General features: G+C 36.6%; 4 protein-coding genes across 5 annotated transcripts; 2 read left to right on the forward strand and 2 right to left on the reverse strand.

Moving 5' to 3' along the window:
• Positions 1–236: 236 nt before the first annotated feature.
• On the reverse strand, positions 237–3,004 carry LOC148917928 (protein neprosin-like). Its single transcript, XM_089050453.1, has 7 exons — positions 2,843–3,004; positions 2,670–2,756; positions 2,123–2,317; positions 1,500–1,661; positions 1,355–1,399; positions 960–1,136; positions 237–620 (listed from the first exon to the last, which is right to left on the reverse strand). The coding sequence occupies exons 1-7, from the start codon at positions 3,002–3,004 to the stop codon at positions 237–239; spliced, it is 1,212 nt and encodes a 403-aa protein (XP_088906579.1).
• Positions 3,005–4,795: 1,791 nt separating this feature from the next.
• Positions 4,796–11,228, reverse strand: LOC148917929 (uncharacterized). The gene is made up of 11 exons (XM_089049509.1): positions 10,850–11,228; positions 9,751–9,993; positions 9,228–9,389; positions 8,429–8,538; positions 7,524–7,632; positions 6,356–6,511; positions 6,115–6,230; positions 5,875–6,041; positions 5,433–5,563; positions 5,207–5,346; positions 4,796–5,125 (listed from the first exon to the last, which is right to left on the reverse strand). Exons 1-10 carry the CDS (start codon positions 11,171–11,173, stop codon positions 5,239–5,241), a joined length of 1,626 nt encoding a protein of 541 aa, XP_088905635.1. The 5' UTR covers positions 11,174–11,228; the 3' UTR covers positions 4,796–5,125; positions 5,207–5,238.
• A 115-nt stretch (positions 11,229–11,343) lies between these two features.
• On the forward strand, positions 11,344–12,187 carry LOC148917930 (small ribosomal subunit protein eS30z/eS30y/eS30x). Its single transcript, XM_089049510.1, has 3 exons — positions 11,344–11,489; positions 11,578–11,715; positions 11,986–12,187. The coding sequence occupies exons 1-3, from the start codon at positions 11,486–11,488 to the stop codon at positions 12,030–12,032; spliced, it is 189 nt and encodes a 62-aa protein (XP_088905636.1). The 5' UTR covers positions 11,344–11,485; the 3' UTR covers positions 12,033–12,187.
• A 2,211-nt stretch (positions 12,188–14,398) lies between these two features.
• Positions 14,399–17,659, forward strand: LOC103342870 (glycosyltransferase BC10). Of its 2 annotated transcripts, none has more exons than XM_008246526.3 (3): positions 14,399–14,794; positions 15,259–15,804; positions 16,705–17,659. In XM_008246526.3, exons 2-3 carry the CDS (start codon positions 15,286–15,288, stop codon positions 17,341–17,343), a joined length of 1,158 nt encoding a protein of 385 aa, XP_008244748.2. In that variant the 5' UTR covers positions 14,399–14,794; positions 15,259–15,285; the 3' UTR covers positions 17,344–17,659. The 2 variants fall into 2 exon arrangements, with proteins under 2 accessions (XP_008244748.2, XP_008244749.2); XM_008246527.3 differs by lacking the exon at positions 14,399–14,794 and adding an exon at positions 14,984–15,129.
• Positions 17,660–19,943: the final 2,284 nt, after the last annotated feature.

A 19,943-nucleotide genomic window follows, 5' to 3' on the forward strand; every position in this document is an offset into this window, starting at 1 on the left:
AATGATGAAAATGTTCTTTTAAAGTTAGTAACGTGATGACCAACTTTAACAAAAGTTTTGTAAGAACGCAAGGGACCAAACTAATGTGTAGATCAAGAAATGAAGGATCAAATTTATTGATTTGAGCGTTTAAGGACTAAAATGAGGAGGGATTTTTAAAAAGTTAAGGGACCATTTATGATACAGACACATCAGTTTGCTCTTCGTTGCGTACCTAATAATAATTGTTTACAAAACTAAGGACATGTTGCTGAAAACCCAGGACCTCCATAATAGAAATGGGTTCCCATGTTTGGGGTTTTGTCTTTAACAATTAAATTGTAGCATGAAGGCTTTGTCGCATAAGTTAGAAGACCTGCAGGATCTTTGAAAGTGAGAGGCGAAGAATCGTCCATGTATTGGACATTGCGAACATAGCTGGCTTTCCCAAATCCTTCATCAGGAAAATGACCACTCCCCATTTGAGTAGATGTGTGATGACCATCAGCTTGTGAATCGTAAATCTCCCCTCCCCAACTAACCAATTCAGCACTGCCTCTTAGGTTCGGGAGGATGGTGTCAGGCCAGTATCCTATTGCCTCATTTTGCACTTGAAGCCACCAATGTCCACTATTTGTGTTCTGAAACACAAATGTATTGAATTACTATCCAAAATTATTTTTAAAATTTTCAATTAATCAATCATTTACGTTGTATATGTTTATGAACATATATGGTACATAATACTCCCCTCCTAGCTAGAAATATATTATGTCGTCAAACATTTGATTGTCTTGTCAGACTGTAAATTTGAGCATTTTGATATAAGAAATATCATGATAATTAATAGTTTAGATTCACAGTGTGACAGAAAAACATTACTCTATTAATACTAGGCTAGGCATGCATGGTATCCCCAAATTACTATTCAAAGTATTATCTCATAAGATAGTTACAACGTAAAGTAAACAGCCATTCACCTTGTATATGCTTATGAATGTGTCATACTGCTTCCCATTGTACCCAGAAATAGGTGATATTGGTACGCCAAGGGCATATTTTTTGCTTGTTTGGACGAAACCAGGACATTCAAGATTGTAGCAACCAGTGGACTGGTAACCATCACCCTGCCAAGTAACATGTAATTTATAGTTATGCTTGTTTACTTATTCATGTAATTTAGTTGTTGCACATAAAAATGTAGCACAATTCTTTTCTGTACACAATAATATGCATTTCATAGTGCACATTTTATACGTCTTTAAAATCGAAAGACGCATATTATATTGTTACGCGCACTCGTTTGTCCATATTATTGGTTCAAAAATCTAATCAGAAGAGATTATCATAATGCGAGGCGATCCTAGACACTTACAGTCCAAAATGTGAACAAGAGCGTTCGGTTGTCACGCGGGTTCATCTAGAAATAACCAGTGAACATATAATTCAATATAAGATTTAGTGAAAAGAAATGTAAAATAATAATATTTTCTTGGGATATTTGGCTGGCCAAAACTTACACGTATCCAGCCAGCTTCTACACTGTTCAGTGCTTTTCCGTTACCTCGCACAACCCATATCTGGGCTATACTGTTGTCTGCATTGTATGCTGCTGGGTTCCATACATTAAATCCTGCTCGCGCTCCATAGTATTGACCACCGTGCAAACTAACTTGGGCATACTAAAAAGGTAAAAAGTAAATGGAATAAACTTGATGATTTCAGTTATAAAAAAAAGTGTGAAAATGACAAAATTAATGAAAATGGGTTTTGTGAAAACAATTTAAAACTTAAGGGGGTGTTCGTGTAATTTCCAAAACATCAAGGAATTTTGTGAAAAAATCGAAAACCTGAGGAGTTATTAGTGTAAATAGTTCGAAAAAGACAACAACCAATAAAATACCGATTGAGAGGGCCTAGTAACAATATAACCTTTTTTATTTTTTATTTTTTATAACCATATAAAAATGGTACTTTTATTTAGTACCCGTCAAAGAAAATTTTTTTCATCAAAAGAAGGGGATGCAACACAAGGACTCTCCAGTAGGCACGTCAAAGAATTAGTGTTACAATATATAATTTTTAATAGTTAATTATTATTATTTTTAAATGCAATTAAAATGATTCAAAGTTGATGTGGTACCTCATGATGAGGAGGAGGGATGAGCTCAAATTGGTTGGGCTCAAACTGTGGCATTGTTTTAGATGGATGGTGCTCAAATCCCTGTGTTCGTCGCACAATGGGGATTGTTCCGTCCGGGCACTCTCCATTCTGACTCCAAGATTGAAAGATCTCATCTTGAACACCACTTACGGTTTCAGTTTCACTTGGTTTCAGCTATTTTGCCCAAATATAATACAAATGTTAAAATTTGGAAGAGGACTATTATACCCAATATAAGAGCCTAAATTACAATAAAAAAAACCCTATATAAAATGGACTTTAGAACTGAGGAGAAACTCCTCTTACGACCAATGTAGTACAAATTATAACATTGTTCTTATTATTCTGAAAAAGGAGTACGTATTGCATGGATGATAAACTCGTAACATATATAATAACTCCTAGTATATATAAATAAAATGTTTTTAAAACATGTTATATAATTAAGTGACTGGTGACCTTTAATCTACAATCTAATTAGGGTTTGAATAAAATAAAATAAAAATCTAAATTACGAAGAGCGAACCTGTATAGTGTGATTTTTGAGAAGAGGGTGATTAAGAGCTGGCTGCTTATAGATATCAACACAATCTATCAAATCTTCGGCCTCTCCCTGCCAAACATCAATCAGAAACTATTTTCCAACTTCTTAAGAATTCCCAAAAGAGAAAATAGAAATATTAAAAAGGGGAAGGCAACCTTTATAGTTTTGATGACTGCTTTGTTGTGCTTCACAGACGCTTCGGTTTTCAGTGTTTCAACTTTTCTGCAATCAGCAAATGCGTTGCTCAACATGAAACTTGTTAATGCTGCAATAAAAAAGCAGCCTCCGACTTTGGTGTAATGAATCTCATTTGCCATTGCATATAAATTTTTCATGAACATCTGCAAAAGGTTAATTAGCATGAGCCACTCTTATATATATATATATATATATATATATATATATATACACCACGAGTTTTATTAGCATACTATAATTGAATGGATGTGGTGAAGATAACCTGCTAAATCAATATTTATTTTATAAGGCAAACATTAGTAACTTTTTTTTTTAAAAAAAAAGTTTAATTGTTGCAAAACTTCCGAATTGTGGTTTTTATTAAAAATGATCACATGGCATGCACTTGACCTACTTTTTTGGTGCAAATATTATTTTTCTGAGCCAAATTTTAGAAAAATTAATTAAAGAAAACAAGAAGTAAAAAGAGAAAGACTGCTTCTATGCAATAAAGAGTAGGTGGATCCCACATGCCCACCTCTATTAGAGAAGTGATCAGCAAGATGGTCAATAAATGTGGTACGAAATAACCTAAACCCTAATCTTGTTTTACCTAGTAGTCTTTAACATCAATACACACATTAATGTAAGTGTATTCATATGTATATTAATTTACCTATAATTCTTTTTGTTTTTTCGCTAAGACTTACCTTCCTTTTTCTTTTTTTAATTTAAAAATATATATTAATGTAAGGTGTATTGAAGAAGAATTGGAGCGAAGAATGAAAAAAGGACACAACAAGAATTTACAGATTTGGCGTCTGAGCACTAAACTAGGCACATCATACCGTTCCGAAACATGAGTCCAATATATTAGGTGGATTTTGAGCATCTGAGGTCGTTTGGTTTTCCAAAAGAGCATTTAAAAGTTATAGTTAATTTTTAACTTTTTGTTTATTTACTGTTTATCTTTCAATAACTCTCTAGGGCAGTCTAATGGGTAAGATTGATATATTTAGACAACCCTCGTGTATGGTTTGTCTCAACTCATCTTTTATCAAATAAAATAAACAGTGGGGAATTCCCTCTCTAATTTTCTGGTGGATTCCAGTTTTATATTCTTTCCTGGGTTATGCTTGTAGCCTATTCACTTGTGTTGTGTTACTAATAATCCTTTGTTTTTCTTTTCTTTCAAAACTAGGGACATGTTGCTGAAAACCCAGGACCTCCGTAATAGAAATGGGTTCCCAAAGCCTTTCTCGGGAAAATGACCACTCCCCATTTGAGTAGATGTGTGATGACCCTCAGCTCGTGAATCGTAAGTGTTCCCTCCCCAACTAATTACTTCAGCACTGCCTCTTAGACTCGGGAGGATGGTGTTAGGCCAGTATCCTCACTTTATTCTGATTTCTTTATTTATTTTTTTGGTCCAATTAAATCCCCACGATATTTTAATTTTAATTTTTGGTCGAATTATGCCCTCACTTTCCTTTTTAAAACAATTTCCTTTTTAAAAATCCCCGATGGACTTGAGACCTTATTTTAGTTTGTGAAAAAACAAGAATAGTGCTTGAATAAAATTGTTTTTTTGTTAAACTTGTGTATAATTGAATTTTTTTTATTCCTTTAATTAAATACTTTATTAAGAAATATATACCATAAAAAAGTATACAAATTTATAAATAAACCCAATTCTAGACATGTATTTATAAAAAAACCCAAGCACTATTTAAACATAAAAATACACCCAAAATCAACCCCAAAGTCAACTTTTTGGGTGTGTTTATAAATAGGTTTTGAGTGTGTGTAATAATGAGTTTTGAGTGTGTTTATATGTTTAAATAGTGCTTGGGTTTTTTTATAATTTCAACTCCCATTTTGGGTGTTTTAGTGAAACTCCCAAAAAAGTAAGCGTGTAGCAATCCCACCAGTGAAGAATCATGAACTCAGGTATAACATTGCGGTTGACCCGACAGTGTTACATGTTCTCAATTTTATGTCTTCAGTTGGAAAGGATGCTTCAACCCCACAAAATACAAGGCCACTACAAGGTTACAAATTAATTGAATCGCCTATGGAATTGATAACGGTGGTTGAAACTATTAAACTCTTTCGCAGCCGAAAAAGAAAACGGCAAGAAATTAAAGCGACCTGCTATGCGTTTCTTCTTCTTGCTCTTTCCAGACCCCATTGTCACCACAGTTCCCAGGCAAGCTTTGCAAATCCAGCAAGAAACATTTTGAACAGGTGGTTTGAAAAGACTGAAATAACAGGAGCATTTGAACTTAATTGAACTTCAAGGCATAGTCTACGAAACGAAATAAATGAAGAGAATTCTGAACCTGAGTAACAAAAATCGTAACCATAATCGGGGTCAAGAAAGCTCCAAAAGGCAAACACACTCGATATGAGGAGTGTGAGGGAACATGTCTACCGGCTGTATGCTCTTCAGCTTGTAACAGCCTTCTATACCTTTCTCTGTCTGCATAAAGTTTTTGGTAGGTCATAGAACTGAATTGAGTATCCGGCAAAAAGAATAAAATCAAAGGTGAAAAAGCAGATGCATACCACACCATGACAGAGATAATCAAGGTCACGTGCACATGTGGCAGGATTACATGATACATAAACTATTCGTTGTGCCTTAAGCTTTAGAAGAAATCTGATCAACTTCATGTGCATTCCTGGACGGTTTGGATCTGTATGATTCAGCACATCAAAACACGGTCAGAGGCAAAACGCTGTATATTCCAATTAAGGTCATATGTCAAGCCAACCATCCATCTAGGAAATACCAAAAACCTTCTTTCGTTCTACACGGGAAAAATTGTTAGCCATAAACGTATTTCTTTTTTTTTTCAAAATCATTTTGCATCGTTAATCATAAAGCTTATCATTAATCGTAAACATATTTCCTATGCTTCAAATTCATTTGAAGAACAGAAGGTTTATTATTTGGTCCAAAAGATTAGTGAACCTAGATGAATTACGGCAGTAAGAAAAACATAACCTGAAATAACTATGTCGGGCTTAGGAAAATTGTTCCCGAAACTTTCATCAATTTTGTTAAGATCCCCTTGAATAAATGTGGCATTCTGGATGCCATTCAGTTTGGCATTCAGACAAGCATCTGCAATGGCTTGAGGAATTATTTCATATCCATAAACATGTTTGGCCCTGCACCAATCAGGCAAAGCAAAATGTCAGATTTGAATACAACATTTATAAAAAATGAACAGTAGACAATTACCTTCTGGCAAGTGTCAGATCAATGGTGCCAGTCCCACAAAACAGGTCAAGAACAACCTCTGAGCCATCTCCTCTGAGAGCAGCACAATCTTCTATGAGTTTATATAAAACCTCTGCCTAAAGCATTTAAAGATTTTTGGCATTTAATTTCACGGATAGTATTCACAAGGAAAGTATCAAGCAATTCAATATGAAAGCAAGCATCAGCTGATGAGGCATTAAATTTCTGTCACATTGCGTACCTGGTGAGTATTTGTTTGGAAGAACGAGTTTGCCGATATTTGAAAGGTAAGCCCTCTTAAGTTCTCCGTGATGCTAGATTTGCCATACAAAGTGTATTCCATCTCCCCAAGAGATGTGTTACCAACAGAGGTATTTACATTGTTCATGATACTTACCTATCAGTCATAAGAAGATGACTTAAGAGATTAAAAAAATTAAAGGATCAAAAATGAAGTACGAATTGATGAGTAAAAAAAAAATAATTGAATGACAGACTAACAATAAGAGATATGACGACAAATGCAAACATGATTCAGGAGTAAAATGCATAACATTTTCACATACCATTTGTTTTTGTTTTTTGTTTTTTGTTTGGAACAAAAGAAGCTAGAATTGATATCTTATTAATCAAAATATAGCTTTTAGGAGACAGTCAAAAATGAAATGCTACAATTGTTCTAGGTATCTTATATGGTACAGTAGCTACACAATCTAAAAATATAAAAATATAAAAAATTGGGGCTTCCCAACAAGAGAGCATTAGCAAACACAATGACACAAAAAAGTGTATAAACAATCAGCATTGTGAGTCATGGTCAATGAAGGATTAAAAGCAACAAAAATCTAGGAATTAGTAGAAAGTTACAACAATTCCTCTATTGCAGATTGCCAACCTTAGATGCAAGCTAATGAGTTCTTGTGATAATGAAAATATTCTATCACATGTATAATCAGTTCACTGACTTTCTTTTGACACACACCAGCAATAAAGTCAAACTAAGTAACAAGCTACTGCAGCACTCATAGAAAAAGTGAAAAAAAACAAACAAACAAACAGAACCAGATTATCAATTTAAATATGTTCAATAACAAAGGCCGTTTTACTGGTTTTACAATAACAAAGGCCGTTTTACTGGTTTTATCATTCATATAAACACAACAACTGTTTTCACTATGCAACTGACATTCACAAGTTTCCAGTCTCTGGACAAAATGGGTTCAGTCAACTGAACCCATAATACACAGGAAGCAAGCCAAGAAACTTAGTACCACCCAAGGCATCATTCTGAGAACTGATCTCAATTATTTCAATTTGACTGGAAAGCTGAAATAGATTATAACCTCGTTCAATTAATCGTTACTATGTTATATCCAGTACCAATTAATATAAACATCAGCCATACAAACCACTTCAGGAATAGCTGATATCTTTCCAAGAAGAGGCTGAAGCAGTTCTGGCTTGTAAGATGAGGTCACAAAATTAACCATAAGTTCAGGAATACCAGTCTTCACATTCCTGGAACACAAATCACAGCCATTACTTAATATGAAAATTTGATCGTCATGAGCTCACAGACAATAATATATAACTAAAATGTAAATCACTGTATGATATAAAAATTACCCTACGGAGGTCCTGCAGGAAGTGACAGGTATGTGCACAAAACTAATAGTAAACTAAAGAAATGTTACGTATTCAAGCTATCATAAACATCTGATGGGTATAGTTACATTTTTTCAAGAATGTCTCCATGTTAAAAATACACATACAGTACAGCCTCCAACAAATGTACTCAAAGGGAAATAAAGTATTTCAATTCTTCCTCTGTTTCTTCATCTACATGATTATGGCTTGAGTTGTAGAGTAAACATTTCCAATTCAGCATCGTCTGATTATATTCAAAAACTTGGTATTTGCCCAGACTCTCCTATAAAGCCATTTGAAGGGTAGAAATCTCTGTTCATCATGCCCCACCCTCATTTTCCAATTCTTTTCATTTTCTCTTTTATTTTTCCCTTTCTTTCTTCCTACCACTACCCATGAAAAGTTATATTTGAATCATGGAACAGGATTGATAAATGGCAAGTACATGTGTACAAATGAGTGGCTTCCTTTGTGAATATGAGAACTACAATTTGCTTACACACACGCAAGAGTGCACACAAACAGAGGATTCCATAAGTTGCAAGTACACTCATGCATATTAGTAGCTTCTTATGTTAGTACAAGACCTACAGCCTACTTACACAGGTGTATGACATATGCATTTATATGGAAAACAGATTATGGGACATCATACAACTTGCAGTACCTTCCAGTTCTTAGCATTAGATGCTTAAGAAATCCAACATGAGAGAAAACATCATAAGGAGATAGACCTAATTGTGGATCTCTCCAACAGTCTTGAACGGCTGCAAGAACCTATACACCAGCAATGCAAGTCACTGAAGCAGGATGGTACAATTTACTGACACTAATAAAATACATTGCCAATAAATGAAGCTTAAAGTAGACAAAGAGGAAAAGTTGTGACATCTTCGAAAGTTTTACATGTTACAACCTGCCTGCTTGACAATGTGAGATTTCTAGTATACAGCTACAGAAGACAATGAATCCTTGATTGGAAACTTCATTGTGCTTGTGCCCACATACAAATTATTATGTTGAGATTATGCTAGTGGGATACACAAGAATAAACCTTAAGAAACTAAATTATCTTTTTACAGGTATTAATTACACAAATTCCTACTGTTGAGAGAGGCATCGATTGTCATTTTTTGGTCCCCCTAGCAGATTTTTTTCCTCTTCTCAGGAGTAACTGGAAGGCAACTCTTTCCGTAAACTCCTTCATGAGCATGAAATGTTAATAGACTCAAGTGAAAAATTTAGGTCTCATACATTACCTACTACGAACAGTGATCTTTCATAAACATTCGACATCATTCACTAGTAGAGTGACATCAAAAGCAAAAGAAATGTTGAAAAAGGAACCCTTGAGTTTAATGGTATACACAAGACAAAGAATCTCAAGGGAAGGAGAAAAAATCCAAATATTTTCTACATTTAATAACACAAAGGCCTCAGAAAGTAAAACTGCAAAGGAAATATACCATATTGGCCGGCTCACTTTGCAATAAGCACTTGTCAACATTTAGAACCTTATCGAAGAAACCAGGAGCATGCAGTCCCAGGGCATAGTTGTCACTTCCATCTTGTCTGTCCATTAATGATTCTCTAGGTAACCATTTTTGAGAACCAAATGAGAACTCCATCTGCAAAAAAAGGGGAAAATATCAAAAGATATTTTTAAGTAACAATAAATATTGATATACTTTGCTAAAGAGAAAAATAATTGCATAGCACAAAAGACTTCAAAATTCTTAAAAATTTGTTTTAGAGTGGATTGCAAGGTAAAGTTAAGAATATGCAGAGATGTACATGCTACAGCAGAATAAGGCACTCTGGTGCTTTGATTATTAAAGTTGCCTTTGATAAATAGAAATAAGCAGGCTGTGCTAGCTAATATGAGTAACGTTTTCTGAAGCTGATATAAAAGTAAGAGGAAAAACATTGTGGCCATTGCATGTAGCTGAATGAGCTAAAAATTCAACAAGGTTTATGTTATGCACTAGCCTTATTCCTGTAATGAAACTGGATTTCACAGGGAACAATGGGCTTCATGATGCTTTGCGATTCCAGTTCTGTCTGAGAAAACTTTCCAAAATGTATGATCAACTCATGAACTTGGTGCTCCTTAGCTTTGACTTGTGCCTCATAGGACAAATTTTGGGTTTTACATCCTCCACAGTAAGAAGCATATTCACAAGGAGCATCCACGAAGTCCCAATGAGGAGAAATTGTCTTTACCTTTGTCACCTGCACTTTCACCCGAGAAATGTTTTATTCTGAAAAGTTATTAAAAAGTACATGATACAGTTTCTATTGTATACCCTAGCCTATGAATTGTGTGGGAATGGGAAATCAAACAAAAGTCGAAACCAAATACAAGTTGCACATCATCTCAAGTTATATATAACAGCAACTTATAGCAAAGAAACACTGCTTCTGTTAATGCTATTTCTGTTTTCTTTTCCAAGCCTAACGTCACTCACTAAAAACCTCCATACATATTATGAACAGACATATTGGAAGCAATTCCTAATACTCCATTCTGATTTGATTTAATTCAAATAACAAATCTCCAGCGGACCGAAATTAGTGCAATATATCAAGTGATCTGCTTTTCCTTTTTTAGTGTCTTTCATGATCTAGTTTTTCAATGGGTTTCACAATTCGTGCCAAGGAACCACTTAGATAGATCACTAAGCTAGAATAATTCAGTAATCCATGCCTCCTATCCTACCAAATTTGTCTTAAAGGTCCACCCACCAATTTAGAAGGAATGTTTAAGCAAGGACTCACAACCATCATAGTTCAATTCACTTCAAAATTAACTGTGACTCAATATACTTACCATCTCGTATTCCTCCTAACTTCGCAACAGAATCAGCAAATAGATAAAAACAACATCACATATCCATTTCAAAATCAAATGAGAAGTGAGAGCAACACAACTAGCACTAGAAACACATTCCCACAATCTATATGCTCCACTAAGCTGACACTTCCCCATTCTCACACCAAAAACATCATACAAGCAAAACCCAAGATTCCATTTTCCTACTCCATTCCAAAACTTTCTCAGAAACCAAACAGAATCCACTACTCGTACCTCAGCATAGTTCCCTTTCCTGCGAGTAACACGCCCAATGAAGCGCTCACCAGGCAGTGCACGGTCACACATGACAACGAACCCAGTGTCAGCAACCTTGCACATACCTTTCCCTTTGAAAGCCAAAGACTCGCAAACCAGTTCCAGAGTCTGGCCTCGCTTTGGGAAATATGAGCTGGGCTTGTCGGTTTTGGGTTGGGCTTGCTCTGAATCTTCGGTGAACTGGGACTGTAGAGAAGCCAACGAGGTTGAGTTGCGGAAGGTTCTGAGCCACGGGCGCATGGTGGTCACGTGCCTCAGGCCGTGGCCCGGCATGGTCGCCATTTTTAGGAGATAGTGCTTGTCTGCGTCGGAGGGAAAAGAAGAAGAAAGAAGACGACGATTGAATGTAAAAAAGTCAGGATAGAGGGTATTTTGGGAAATGTAAACGAACACAAAGAAACGACGACGTTTAAAGAACAAACAGATGAGGTTTTAGTTTAACGACGCCGTTTAACTGAATCAAATGACCTTTAAATAGTCCACAACTCCAGCTACACCAAAACCCTAATTTCAGAGAGAAGCGCGCTAACGTACACACAGAGCTTCCATCTCTCTGATTCTCTCTGACGGCAAGAGCAGCTTCTACGATCAGCCATGGGTATAATTTGATAGAGTTTTATTTTCCTTTCTTGTATGGGTTTTGGCGATATTTGATTGGTTTGTGACGGTGAGTGTGTGCTGTGCAGGAAAGGTTCACGGATCGCTCGCACGTGCCGGGAAGGTTAGGGGCCAGACCCCAAAGGTTGCCAAGCAAGACAAGAAGAAGAAGCCCAGAGGCCGCGCCCACAAGCGTATGCAGTACAACAGGAGATTCGTCACAGCCGGCAAGCTCATCACTCTCATTTTCTTACATTGATTATTTTATGATTTTTTTGAATTAGTTCTTTGGATTTGATAGCTCTGTTCAATTGAAGTCTGGGGGTTTTGTTTACGGGTATTGAAATGTGATGTTGGTTTTTAATTATAGTGTTGTTGGGTGTGGTACTGGTTGTTTTGGTGTAGCTATGGATGAAAATATTTTATTTAAGCATGTATTTGGGGAACAAAGGTTGATGATTTGGAGGTACTGATTATACTTTTGGTTCAATTTGCAGTTGTTGGATTCGGAAAGAAGAGGGGGCCTAACTCTTCCGAGAAGTAAGGTTGCTCTATGACGACTTTTGCTGGTGTCTTATGAGGCATTAGTTTCATTTTGAAGTACGGATTTTGTAGTCAAACTATGGTTTAGATTTTCTACTGGCTCTGTTTAATTGTTTGGATTGGAAAATGCTTATTAATATGTGCTACTGTTGACCACATTATTGTGTGCTATTGTTCTTCCTAAGTTTTGATCTGCTCACTCCTCACTGTTCCAATTTTAGAATTGATTTTTGGTATATCTGGTGCCATGCCACCCTTGTATGTGCCTACAAGAAATTACTGATCTCAAATATGCGAGGGTTGAAAAGTTAAGGAGTAGTTTGTGTTTCTCGGACATCTTAGTTTAATAGATTATATATTTAGCTTTCGGTTGTTCGCCTCTCACAAGCCATTTGTGACAGTTCCCTTTTCCACAACTGACAACATTGCTCCTATCTTAACAACAGCGTCACTGTTTCACTCCCTTCTCGTAGACTCTGACCTTGAGTGATATCCTATTTTTCCTTCTCAAGGCGACCCATCTTTTCAGCTCCAATCTTTTAGGTTTAGACTAGCTTCCGGTTCTCTTTTTCTTTTCAGGTCCTAAGTTTTTGAAACAGAGATCTTTGTATTCTGGGTTCTCCTCTTCATTTAGTAGAAGAAAATAGTGAAACACGTTTCCTCAAATTTGGTGTTCCTTGGTGGAACAAGAGCCTAGAGTCAGACCAAAGTACGGCACTTCCAAAGTTGGCCTTTGAAAGAGACCCTGAATGTAAAACCCAGTTCTAGATGTTGTAGTTAAATAGACGAGTTGGTTTTTGAATAAGAGGTACAAAGAACATGGATTTTGAAGTTGAACAGGATGAGTATATATGAGGAACAGAGTGATACTTGTGAAATCTGTCGTGATGATTGATCCACATAAGGAGCTGGATGAAATATCAGAGATAAACTTAGTTTCTTGGAACATGATAATTGGAGGCCTTATTATTGACTGGGGCGTTTGAGTCAAGTGGATTAATGTTGCAATAGGTTATGAACATTTAGGGCTGTCTTGACTGCAGGACAGTTTCATTCATGTTCTTTGAGGGTTGATCTAGTTGTTTGATACCAGCTCTTATGCATTGGTTTACCATGAACTGTATGTGTATCTTGAGACCCATCTTTTCGAAAGGGGGGATGGATGATGCTGATTGTGATTTTGATGGAACTCCATCAGATTCATAGCAAAGAGAGGGTGTGAAGAAGGGATTTGCTGGCGGTGGATGTGATGTGAAAAGTAGTGATAGTTTGAGGTGTTGTGGTTTTCTGATTGTCCTTTGAATAAGACATGGAGGTTGTAATGTTTTAGGAGTGGAAAAGGGCAAGTCCCTTTATGCTGCCAAAGAGGCTTTTGATTCTATTGTAAGTAACTAGTAGTGAGGCGGGTAGGAGTTGGAGGGTGGTTATGGAGACATCATCATAGCCTCTTCGTTTTTAAACCTTTTTATTGAAAAAAAAAAATTGTTTCTGTTGTTTTTAACATTTTTAGGAGGCAAGCTCGTAGAATCCAACCTTTCCTGCATATGAATATGTATATTTCAGAGCCATATTCCAGTACTTCCGTAAGGCTGACTTCAATGAGGTGGCTATGTAATCTTCTCATACGAAGCCAATGAGAGTCCAATTGTCAAATGTTGAGTTTCTCAACGTGTTGTCCAGTAACGTTTACTTCATAATAATGTAAACGTTTAATATCAAAGGAAAGACAAGAAGAAAAGAAAAAAGCTTTGCGGCCTGCCAATTGATCTGTCGTTGTTCACACAGCCGTTTCGCTTATCGGTCGTTTCGTAAAGGATGACAAAAGTGACAGAGAAACCAAAAGCCACCACCTTTTAGAAAAAGTTGAATCGAATAAAAATATTCCCACACTTAATGTGATTCTCTTTATTTGGAGTAATTTTGGCATGTTTCAGGTACACTAGGTTATACACAAGATATGTCGAAATATTTTGTTTTTATTTTTAAAAAACAGTGCAGTAAGTTGGAGATGTATTTAGTTGGGGGTAAAGACTCGTATAATTGGTAACAAGGGTTCTAATTAAAATTACTGATAACATTCCTATAAGGGTTCTTAAATTTGTTATAGATGGGTTTGGGCAAGTTTTAATATAAAAATTCAAAGATTTTGTTTGAACAAAAAGGAAAGAAAAAAAAAATCAAAGGAATTATGGAAAGAATTAAGGGAAACAGAAAGTGAACAATTGATTGACACAGCAAACCCATAGAGCCTAACACGTGCACATAAGAAAAACACACACAAACGCAGGAAGAGAACATTAAGACGCAAGGCATGAGCTTACTGAGGCACGACCGCGTATTTGCCTTTGCCTTGCTTTCCCCAAACTCCAAAACGACCAAAACAAAACAAAATCCCCCAAGACACCCTCCTCGATTTTTCCACCACCCTCACACACTCTCTGTTTGTCACTCTCTCTCTCTCTCTCTCTCTCTCTCTCTTTAAATGCTTCAGTTTTACTTTTCTCTTCCTACTTTTTTTAAAGTTTCAAACAGCCCACGGGACATATAAAAACAGAGAGGAAACAGAGCCCCTTAAACCTCTCTCTCTCTCTCTCTCTCTCATCACAAACAAAGCACAAATTCATTCCCTCGTTCATTCAATGGAAGCCGGCGCAACTCAACACAATTGAAGTTGACAAAAGTGTGAACCGATCTGCTTTGGTTCGTCAAACGTATCTAGCATTCACGCAGCCACAAATAGCCCCTGTTTGTGCAACGCACATGGTAATAATAGATTCTTCCCCGTTTCGTTTTTTCCTTTTTTGTCTCTTTCTGTCACCATGTTGCATGCTTGTTCATATTTGCCAAAAAGATGGGAATATTAGCTTGTGATTTGAATTCTGATCCGAAACTTTCCTGTTCTTGCCTAGAGCCTTATGTTTAACGAATCTCATGTTCGGCAAAAGGACTGATGTTCTTGACTTAATGATGTGATCTTGATCTGGTTGAATCTGTGATGCATTATGGGCTTCCGTTGTTGCATATATTTGAAAACCCATACCGCAAAAACCAAACATTCTTCATTATGCTTATTGTAAAGTCCTTTTTCAGAATCTGGGGTAATTCAAATTCAAAAGAAGGGTGTTGCTGAATCAGATGTTTTTCAGACCAAAAAAATAAATCAGATGTTTTGAAAATTGCATAACCCAGAACTTGAATTTGAATTTTTTTTTTTTCTTTGCTGACAGTTGGGTTTGATTGAGATTTGAATCAAGATGCAGTCAAGGGTGGTGGCATTGGAGGAAGGCAAGGACCCTGCTACTGCATTTAAATCCAGCCATGCTAGGGCCGTGCCTTTGAGACTAGTTCAATTTCTTGTGATGTTTGTAGTCCTGGGTATCGGGGTTTCGATTTTGAGTATGCACACGATTCGTTTTTTTGGAGTTCAACATGTGGCTCCAACAGCACCATCCACTATTAGGCCTTGCTTTGAAGAGCCAAGTAGTTTAGAAAGCCGGATTAGACCTCCATCTAATCTGTTGCACGACATGAATGACACAGAGTTGCTTTGGCTGGCTTCATCTGCTCCTCAAATAAACGACTATCCTTTTAAAAGAGTTCCCAAGATTGCTTTCATGTTCTTAACTAAGGGACCATTGCCAATGGAACCTCTTTGGGAGCGGTTTTTCAAAGGACACGAAGGGCTTTACTCCATCTACGTCCATTCACTGCCATCTTATAATGCTAACTTCTCGCCTTCGTCAGTGTTTCACAAGAGACAAATCCCGAGCCAGGTATCTTAAGTCTTTTCATAATTATTACTAGTGCTCCTACATGTTTTTGGACAATTCTCTAGAATGATTCTTACCCAGATTTTCTTAATGGCATTCCTCTCATTGAATTTGTTTCATGCATTTGGTGTGCATCTTGTGAGATGGTGCCCTATCTGTGGTTTAATAATTAGGGGAAGTGTAAACTTGCCAATAATGAAAATGACTTGATCAAAAAAATGGTGTAAAATTTTCAATAGTACCAGAATAATTTCTCCAATCTCTCAGCAGTCAAAATCTGTCCTTTAGGTTGTACACTGGGTTATGAAGATTGTATGCTGATGTTCATTTGCATTGTATGTTTAAAAGGAATACTTTTGAATTTTTCATTTAAAAGGTATTGAAGGATGAGCTCCTGCAGGCCATGTATGATGTAGAAATCTTTATTTGCTGTTCTTATGTTGTTTCAATATGTCAATTCTTGCCATGTTTTGGTGTTGTTTAGGAGCATTCTCTGACCATCCTTGTACAGCGCGCATTTTGCTTCCACATTTACCAATGTTTATGCACTGCAATGGAGTATCTAGTGAGAGTAATAAGTTCATTGATCAGTAAGGAACATGTTGTGGTTGCAAATTTTTTCCCCTGTTGGTTATTTACAGAAAAGGGCACCTGATTATCAAACATTAGATACCTTTATGTATACACAGAAACATTTCTCTGACATGCCTCTTTCCTACATTTAGCACTTTATATTGACAGCATTAGAACATTTATTTTTTAACTCGGTAAATTTTATGGCAGCCAATTCTTTGACAAGATTCGGGCACCTCAATAATTTTCTATGGCATCTTAAGCATGTTTTTTGGAACTTACTTGTTCTCTTGTATTAAGACATGTGACCATTTATATTATATGATTCAGGTAGCAGAGTGGGGAGAGATGAGTATGTGTGATGCTGAGAGGAGACTCCTAGCTAATGCGTTGCTCGATATCTCAAATGAATGGTTTGTCCTCCTTTCTGAGGCATGTATTCCTCTCTACAACTTAAGCATTGTCTATCACTACTTATCAAGATCCAGGTACAGCTTTATGGGTTCATTTGATGAAATTGGGCCATCTGGGAAGGGCAGCTATGGCAGGCGCGCATGGCCCCTGGTCAATCTCACTGAGTGGCGTAAAGGGTCTCAGTGGTTTGAGATTAATCGGAAACTTGCAGTTAGAATTGTAGGAGACACAACTTACTACCCTAAGTTCAGAGACTTTTGCAAACCAGCATGTTATGTGGATGAGCACTACTTTCAGACAATGCTTAGCATTGAGACTCCACATCTTTTGGCAAACAGGACCCTTACTTATGTGGACTGGTCAAGAGGTGGTGCTCATCCAGCTACATTCGGCAAAGCTGATGTTACAGAGGAGTTCTTCAAGAAAATTGCTGGAAGTGACACATGTCTTTACAACAACCAACCAACCTCACTCTGTTTTCTTTTTGCAAGAAAGTTTGCCCCGAGTGCTTTGGAACCTCTATTAGAATTAGCATCCAAAGTATTTGGATTTTGACATATCATTGGCTTCTAAACTGCGTGTTTAGCAAAGTTCTGATGGGAGCATGCGAGTGTAGTTTTGAGTTAACCCCAGACCTGTCTGTTGAGATTGATTCCTTTTTACCCAAATTCAATAGGTTTTTTGAAACTTAATGTTAAAGCATATTGTATGTATAGAAAAATAGGACCTAAAAAGTAGCATCTTAGAAATTTTCTGGTACAATAATGATTTATATCCATATCTGGTGGGGAATTGATTGAATGTAGTTCCACTGAATCATATTTCATTCAATAAATATCCTGACCTCCCATTTCTTTTTCTTTTTATGAAATTTTCTTACTCCATTTCTAGTACTTAAAAAACAATCTCCTGATGCAATGCCAGCTTGAAGTAAGTTTGTTTTTTTTTTTAATGAAGCCATGGGGAATTCAGATGCAGAGATAATTGCTCTTGATTACTTGATATATCTGAACATAGTTTATATTACATGGAGGATAAAATATATTGAAAAGATTAACCTCCCCTCTTTCTCTCTATTTAAACCTCATTAACGAAATGCCTGCAGCCTAGAGAAAGACAAAATAGTCACTTGTGTAATAATAGTTCATGCTGTTATTATGTCTCCAAGTTTGAGCCCTTCAAGTAGAATCCCTTCTAGTGCAGGGGCCTCTATAATGGTCTGAGGCAAAATGCTCATCGTTGTACAATTTCTGAACTCTCATCACGGAGAGAGGAAGACCATCGGTTTAGAAAGAGAATACCAAGACGGTACCCAAAAACCACCATGGATCGTATTATCAGCAAATGCGTGTATCGCGGAGCATCATCCAACTTATTTGACAAATATGATCTCAAAATTACAACATCAATGAGAGCTAAACCTTGGTATATTTGTGTATAATTTACCTAGGAAAGAATCATTTTGGTGCACAGTTGCTGCAATATGAATCTCATCCTCCAATACTCAATGAAGACTTGGTAATGTTTGAACCAACAAATTAGTCACTAAGCCCTTTATAATTCATCATGGTATTCTTGTGCTGGCAAAGGAACTTCCTGTTGGAGTTCAAGCAAATACCTAATAGCAAAAGAAGCGTGAAGTGCAGCACCAAAAGGAAGTGCATCTTGATTTGGAAGTGGTAGATGTATGCATATGCAGAGGTCCAAGTTTGTCATCTGCCATTCCAAGCAAGAAAAAGTATCCAGGTATTGCTTCTTGGTAATATGCAAAATCCTCAGATCCCATCAATGGTTGATGGTCTTTGACTCTGTGGATGCCAAGCATATCTCCAGCTACATTCCGGAAGTGTTCGTGCAGGTCCTTATGGTTTATGGTCGGAGGGGACAGAGGTTTCTCATCTTCAAGGAAATTGACAGTTGCACTGCACCTTTGTACAGAAGCTTGTCCCATTATGACCTGTCAAAAGAAGCAAATCAGATTTTTGTTGCCAAAGTTTTGGAACGTGTGGTTGTTTGTATTAAAAGAAAAACTATTTACACAGCACTTGAAGACGAAACCAAAATGAACAAAGTATAAATATGAAAATAATTAAGTAGCGAACTAATTATTTTCTTTTAATATATTCAAGAAAACAAAGAAATCAATCAATCCTTTCATAATATACATATTACATGTGTGATTTGACTGACCTCCTTACGCTGCTTGTTGCATTAAAGCTCCCGTGTAAAGACACGGAAAGTGCCACCAATTCTGACAGAATCTGGAATAACATTGAATGCATCACCTCCTTGAAATTTTCCAACCGTGACTACCTGAAAATATATACTTTAGTTTATTTGAGAGCATTTACAAAATAAATAACGTTGCTAATCATGAATTAAGGAAGCCAAAACTTTATGCACATGCACCAAGTTCTAACAGGAGCAGCACAAATGACATGAATTTCCAAAGGATAGGATTATTGGAGGATAAGAAATTGGTGAACAAAATATTTGAAAGTTGACGCTAGAGGAAAAGATTCCTTCAGTTCTCTTCTTCAAGAGAAGTTCAATAATATTTGATAATACTCTTGCATCATCAAAGGGTAATTAAATATCTAATGTATGACCACCCCTTAATGGCAGTAGGCAGGACAGGTCTGTGATTTTAATCTACTTCCAAATACCTTAAGTACCGCTAGGTCTTCCTGCAACACCCACTCCACCATAAAAAGGAAAGCTCTTCCTCTGTATCTCAATGTTGCCATTTTCCTTATCACAAAGTTTATTTCTATACAACCAAAGACTGTAAAACAATGCAGTTGGGATAGTTTCAGACAGTCACTACTATGTTAGACTGCACACCAAAATGCAGAACACCACTGTAATAACTAGTGCTGCAGTCATTTTACAAGGGGATGAATCTAGAGTAGGTGCTCAGTTATCATTGTTTAACAAAAGCAAGCAGCAAGCAGTGCCATCTATATTCCAATCAATTTTTCAGTGAGAACGGACGAGTGTAAACAATCTAAGTAAGAACCCAAACAAGGAATCAATACTCCATAGAAATTATGATAAGATTGGTTCACACTACATAAGAATGTAACAGGTTTTACCTGTGAGTCAAGTGGATCAGCTTCACGTGAAACAAGATGTTGCAAGCCCACAATCACATT

Source organism: Prunus mume, linkage group LG4 (assembly GCF_029339155.1).
Source record: "Prunus mume cultivar Tortuosa linkage group LG4, ASM2933915v1, whole genome shotgun sequence".
NCBI lineage: Eukaryota > Viridiplantae > Streptophyta > Magnoliopsida > Rosales > Rosaceae > Prunus > Prunus mume.